Source organism: Triturus cristatus, chromosome 11 (genome assembly GCF_964204655.1).
Source record: "Triturus cristatus chromosome 11, aTriCri1.1, whole genome shotgun sequence".
In the NCBI taxonomy this organism is placed as follows: domain Eukaryota; kingdom Metazoa; phylum Chordata; class Amphibia; order Caudata; family Salamandridae; genus Triturus; species Triturus cristatus.
The window spans coordinates 669879435-669886433 of NC_140594.1; the positions used below are offsets into that span (position 1 = coordinate 669879435).

Genomic DNA, 6999 nt, shown 5'->3' on the forward strand with positions numbered 1-6999 from the left:
ACGTTTTATCAGAATGGCAACCCCTTCACATTACATCTCTGATTTGCACATGTAAACTGACAGACCCATTTTTGTCTTTTTTAAATCTTTTTCCATTCACCCTGAGGTAGGTAACTTTCCTGCAATATTATAATCTCATTGTCTGATTGTTTTGACAGTGATTCCAATCTCTGATTAAATGATACAGGCTGCCTTGTGGTGTTTGGAGTCTCCGAAACATCTCCGTGGATCCTCCTTTTCAATCCACTTCTAGTTATCTGTTTGTTTTTGAGATTTAGGAAATATGTAATGTTCTGGCAAACTGTGTTGTCATTTTTTCAGAAGTTGATTAATTAAGGTGTTTACGCTTGAACAGACCAGTATTAGGCCGAGGGATTTTTGATATTTACACAAAAGGATAGGAGCTATATTAATCAAGTAAACCTAGACTACAATGCCATGGACTCTGCTAACAGAGCATATGAACCCAACACAGATTTCCTAGATTTCTGCACTGGTTATACCACTGCTGTTAGGCACAACCCTCGTTGGTGTCAAGAGATATACTCAGTTACAAGTATGGGCACATTTAGAATATGAGGAATGGCTTGGAACATAGACGGCTATCCATTTTCGTTAAGCATTTAGGAGCAGAAGGCTGTGGGATAGGTTGGGATTTCATGATGAGTGGGAGGGTGTGAGTGGTTCTGTGGCTGGTTGTAAGATTACTAGTTCTTTGAGACAGTTGCAGAGCACAGACTATTAATGGGAGGGTGCAAAAATGCTAATTCTTAGGGATTTTATAAAGGCTACAGTGTTACCTTTTATTTGAACAGTAATACCTTGTAACTCCTTATCTTATTTCTTCCTTTGCAGGATATAATCGTTGGTGCACTAGTCTCTGGCGGTTTTGTGGCCCTCATCCATCCCCTCTGGGACGTAGTGGACCACATCCTCCTGGAAACCCCATTCTGCCCACTATTAGTTACTGTGGTGCCATTTGTCATGTGTTACAACTATCCCAAACTTGATCATTACAGCCCGACTAGAGCGGACACAACAATCATAATGGGAGTCTTCACTGGATCGAACATTGGCTTCTGGATGAACCACCAACACGTAAATGACTATGGACCCTTTGAATCGCTTCCACTCAGTTCTTCTTCCATCTCAATGCTGGCGATAGTAACAGTAAGGCTCCTAGTGGGGCTCTGTGTTCTAATCCTCACACGGCAAGTTGTAAAAACCCTCTCACTCCAAGTTCTATGTTTCTGGTACAAAGCTTCTGTCACAGACCCAGAAGCCAGACAGCAACTGGAAATTGAAGTGCCCTACAAGTTTGTTACATATTCCTCAATTGGCATTGTTGCTATTACAGTTGTGCCGTTGGTTTACCATTTTTTTGGAATATTAATTTGACCGATCACTGATCTAGGAAACCTAACCATGCCATCTTTTCCCATCACCAGTGAAGGAGATATTTACATTAAATTAGCATAATTAAAATATTAGTTTGCTACTGGAGATCCTGTGAAGTAATTGGGTTTTTATGAATTCTTACAACTTATAGATCTAATTTTAGCAGGTAGAAGGAAATCACGGTGCTGATTTGTCATTGATCAGAGAAATTATTGGCATCAGCCTGATTGATCTGATGTGCAGAGTCCAAATTCGACTAACCACTGGAGTGTCCATGGAGGAAGAAACATTAAAAAGTATGGTATCTGCTTTTTTCCAGGGCTTAACCTTTCCTCAAAGAAAAGGTGAAGATCCTGGTACCAATAAAAAAAAATATTACAGCTAGTCCAGAAATTATAATTTGGCCAAACATAAATGAAGATAAAACATCATTTGTTTTGTAAATTGAATACATGAAAGTATTATTGCTTACTTGATAGATTGTTAGGTAACAGACCTTGCTCATAGAGTTCAGAAATATAGAAAATATTTGACATTTACAAAGACAGGTCTTTATATATCTAAAGAGGTAAAGAACTTTGAAGACATTTCAAATAATGTCTTTCTTTGTGCTGTTGTGCTACAAGGAGTTTTAATGCCTCTTTGGCTAGTCCCCTTACGGTAATCTGAAATGTAGTCCTCCACAGGTGGCACCATGGCTTGTTAGGTTGGTTTCATGCAAGAGATTACCAGCACTGGTCATCTGTTTGGGTACATGGATTTTTATTTAAAGATGCTCAGGATTTGGTATAAATGTGTTACAATAAAACCAAAGTGCATTGTTACATTTGTATACATTAGTTATTCTACAATTCATGAGCAAATTGGTGCAGATATATTAATTTCATCCAGGAAAGTTTCATCTCTTTGCACTTTATTTCTGTTGGAGAATATCTTTTGCTACCATTAAATTGCAGCTGACTGCAACGTTAAAATGAATTCTTCAGAGCCATCTGCTCACGCTCAAGGGTGCCTACTGGATATAATACACCGTGCAACTTTCAAACACTACTATGGGAATGCTGTGTAGGAAATATAAGGTCAACCCTACTATTAACAATAAAATCAACTGAATTCTGGTTTCACCCTCCCTGTCCATTCGAGAGCCACACATTTGTAAAAAATAATTAACTATTCTTAATCTTTCTGTGATGGGAATGGCCAATGTTAAAACGCCCAGTGGGTTTTCTATCTCCTCTATTGCCCAAACACCTAGGGAGCAAGCTGCCTTATAGTCAAAGGTGGTCAGTTGCCACACCATTCTTGATGTTTGCGGTACAACGGGGATTTCAAGTATGAGGTATTCCCCTCAAATTATTAAGTAGTACCTCTTCAACTCAAGCACATCCTTAATCATGAAATTGAAAATATCTTTTGTTGAGGCTTTACAAGGTGTGTCCAGTAGAGCTGGGTTCTTGCCAGATTTTCACAATATCCATGTGACAAATATGTGCACAATGCATTTACATGCTAATCAGTTAAATTTAGAATTGATTCACCCTACTGATCCAATCTCGGATACTGTTTTTTTTACCTGGACCACTTTCCAGTTCTTTGAAAAACCACATCTTTGGTAAACCTGTTTCCTACACCCATGTTGCCTAAATATAGTTTTTTCGACGTTGTTGACTGGTGCTTAGCTATATTTGGTGCTTGCTCATAATTGACGATTAGTAAGAAAAGGGTCACTTGCTTCAGTGTACTGTAGATTCTCATAATTACAGTCCGAACTACCAGTGCCTGCCTGAGAGTCTTTCCTAAACTTTAAGCCTGTGTATTTTTGTATCTCCTAGGTTGTGTCAACCAGGGACTTAGTAGATCAGGATTGCAGTTTATATGCAATCCTGTAAATATATGAAATATGATTAGGTAGTCCACTAGAAACCAACCATAGCTCTTGCTGCTGTCTTAACCTCATGCCAGTTTTTAGACTTCATTTATCTCTTCCCGATAGACACCTTTTGGATTTCAGTCTCACTTTTGATCTAGGCCCAGGATAATATGAGAAGAGAGATTCTTAAAAAATGACCCTTCTTCACTCCTTAGTAGCACTTGAAGTAGCAGTGACTGGAAACTGAGGAGGAAGATATTACTCTGCTATTGGTTTAAATCAATCTGGTAAATCAACTTGATTACATACCTCAGATTATTTTCTACAACTTTCCAGTACAGTCTGAATCCCTACTTTTTTCACAACTGATCTAAAAGTTCGTGTTTGAAGAACTGCATTGTATAATAACCTTCATTACAGAGAAATTTGGCATTGTTGGTCTCACAGCACGCCTGTATCCAGTTGCACCTCTATTGTAATGAATGAAATATTTTTGTCACTGGCATGATACCACTTTTCTCGATCTTTATTTGGCTTTTGTTGCTATGAAGGGTGCTCTTTAAAGCTCACATTCTGTAAAGCCAATCTTTATCCACTGATGAGTTACCGTATTTAGTGATATTTAGTTCATAACATGAACTTACCAAATACCAGTTGTTTTTATCCTTTTCGCTTTATATTGAACTACCTACAATAAACATTAGTGCTTATTGGTAGGAACAGTTACTATGCACACCGTTATCCATGCTAGCTGGTTGGATCTGCTTATAGCCCTGCAGTGTGTAATTCCAGTAGACATTTTTTGTGCACCACTGGTCAGAAGAAACCCTGTCTCTCAAAGAATCAGATCAGTAAATAAAACTGCAAAGACAACGCAAATAAGACTAACCTTTTGCGTTCTGAAAAGGGACACTTGAGTTCAATTTCACTTTTTGGATAATAAACATTTGCCACAATTTGAAAGTTACCATTTGAAGGAGCATATCAACTGTGGTCTCCTCTCTGATAGAAGAAAAGGGAACGGGTGTTTAATTTAAAATGGAACTACATATGAACTGAAGCCACTACATTTACTTAGGTAGCGGTGAAGGAATTTAAAAATATTTACAAGCTCACTGATCAGTATCCAATGTAAATGCAATATTCACAGACCAATCTTGGTAGAAGTATATGCAGGAAACTATTCATAATCTGGTAAATAATGAGTTTTGGGATATATTACTAGATTATATCCAAGGGAGAGATGCATCATGAATGTGTACGGGCTTCCAACAGGCCTAAAGAACAAACTATTGAAGCCTTAAGATGATTGGTTTGAAAAAGGGTAAGATGATTCTGGGCAAATGGTTTGTTAGTACACATGATACAAGCTACCTCATCCCATTTTTACTAGGCATTGGTTTTGTAAAAGGTTTAATTGAATAAGCAGCTTTTAAATTCCTGAATATTAGTATTATGAATCTGTGTATACATTTTACAAGGATTCTGTAATGCCCTTTAAAACAATTGAAGGTGTATTGTAGGACACAAGTCTGTAGCATAAAAATATGTTAAAAGGTATGCAAATTATTAATTTAACATTAGGGCTTGCTATTGTTTCAAACACATTCCATGAAGTACATGAGTAGAAACCATAAAACAAACTTTGGCATGTTTTTTTGTTTTACCAATAATTAACTAAGTCGGACACTTTTGCCTCTGCTGCTCATAAATAATAGACCTGTGAAATAAATGTACAGAATGAACCTCATTATGGAATGTCATTCTCTACGATTTGTATGTATTGCAGTCTTTATCTATATTAGAATTGCAACAAGTATCAATGTATTTATTATCTGTCAAATAAAATTGCGTTGTGAATTGTGCTGATAGAATAAACCATACTAATGCCTATTTAATACCCTGAAATTGAAGTTCGTCATTTATTAATGTGGCCACAACCCCAAGAAAGTACATAGTACAATAGCAGATCGCCATCTGTTTTATATTAATGTATATTATACAATGAATTAAGAAACCATTTTTGTTACAAGAGACCCATTATATTTTGTTGAAATAATATCACCTTTGATATCATGTTCTGGCTTGTCAGGGCATGTTCTTTTCCAAAACATGTAATGGCACTATTTTATGCACTAAATTCCAAGTACAAACATCTATAATTGCTCTGTTGCAATGCATGCACTGCTTTGGAATATTTTTAATATTGCTGTAGATTAATTGGAATTATGTGAAACGCTAATGTCGGGACTTACTGCATTTGTGGTAAAAAAGTTATTCAATATTGGATAGGCTGGTGATATTGAATTATAAAAAAAAAATGTTAAATATGGAGAGAATCTCTTAACTTGACAGGCATATACATAATATTTTCATAAATGATGTTTTTCTGATTTTGCTGAAACATATTTACTTTACTTAGTAAATATTGCTTTGCTTAAGGTCATGAAGCTACAATGGTAAACTGAACAGCTGTATTATATTCAATATCCACTTTCTGGTATATTTTTGAAAAATTGTACATCTTGTACAGTGGGAAAATATGTATTCATGCATTTAAATAAATATATATATTTTGTTTCATGCTCATTTCTTGCTGGCAAAGCATCTTGCGCTTTCACTATAAGATAATGCTGTAAAAAGATAGATCTATTTCAGAATAGGATGTTAGTAGTTGTGTAAAATATTATTCCTAAAGTAAATAGAAGCAAAAGTGTAAGGTGACCGTGCTCCTCCTTGTCTGTAACTGATCCCAGCCATCCCAGATGACTCCCTCCCTTTGGTCCACACCTCTTCCAGAGCAGGTCCTTTTGCTGTTTGATGTAGCCATTATGAGAAGTCTTCACCCTGTCCCTAAACTGACATTTTGGAATGAGTTCTACTTCATGGGGTACTGTTGTTTTGTAGGATGCCATGTAATGTTGCTCTCTTGTAAAAGATTTATACCCAAGTTCAAAACTTCGGCGTGAACTAGAACATACAAGCTGACATTTTGTAGGATTTCAAAACACAATATGTGGCCACCATGTTGTGGCAGGCTACACCACATAAGGCTGACATTTTTTAGAAGGCCTCACCTGAACCTGCCCTTTTGTAGTGCCTCACACCTCACCAATGTAAAATGTCCTGCATGAGCACATGACACTGCCATTCATTGAGAAGACGCACCTGATCCCCAATGCCTGCTATTTTGTGGTGATCTCCAGCAACACATAAGCCTTACATTTTGTCAGAAGCCTCAACACCACCCAAGGTCACCAGATTGTAAAAGGCCTCACCATCACCAAAAATGTTGCTATTTGGAAAAAATACACACTATTAACATTATGCAGTACTTTATGATGCAATCCAGGGATTTTGTGAGGGGAGCCTAGGCGTCTCTCGTTCTTCACAATTTTAAAGGGGTGGAAGGGTGAGTGAGTGCCCACAAAGAGATCTGATGTTAGGCCTAAACCACCATTATTAATTGCACTCTACCCATAGGTGAGGCACTCTATTGTAGGCTGAACAAAAAGATAACCAATCTTTTGTCAAATGAACCGGGTACAAGCAGAAGGAACCCACCAACTTGAAATGGATTAACGGCATACAAATTATAATTAACTGAGGACAACCTCCAGCAATTTAAAAAGAAAGAATTGAATACCGACAGTATAACAGCAAATCCCCAAAGAACAGAACATGTAAATCTATTTATTCTTAATGAACACTGCAAGGCTTCACCTAATTAG

At 37.0% G+C, this 6999-nt stretch overlaps 1 protein-coding gene across 1 annotated transcript in view; it reads left to right on the top strand.

The window, feature by feature from the left end:
• SGPP2 (sphingosine-1-phosphate phosphatase 2) overlaps nt 1-5846 on the top strand; it is a 500448-nt gene extending 494602 nt beyond the window's left edge. Inside the window, exon 5 of the mRNA XM_085634264.1 lies at nt 856-5846. Within this exon, the coding sequence (XP_085490390.1) occupies nt 856-1398 (543 nt within the window). The 3' untranslated portion in view covers nt 1399-5846. The remainder of the gene's footprint in view (nt 1-855) is intronic.
• The last annotated feature ends 1153 nt before the right edge of the window (nt 5847-6999 follow it).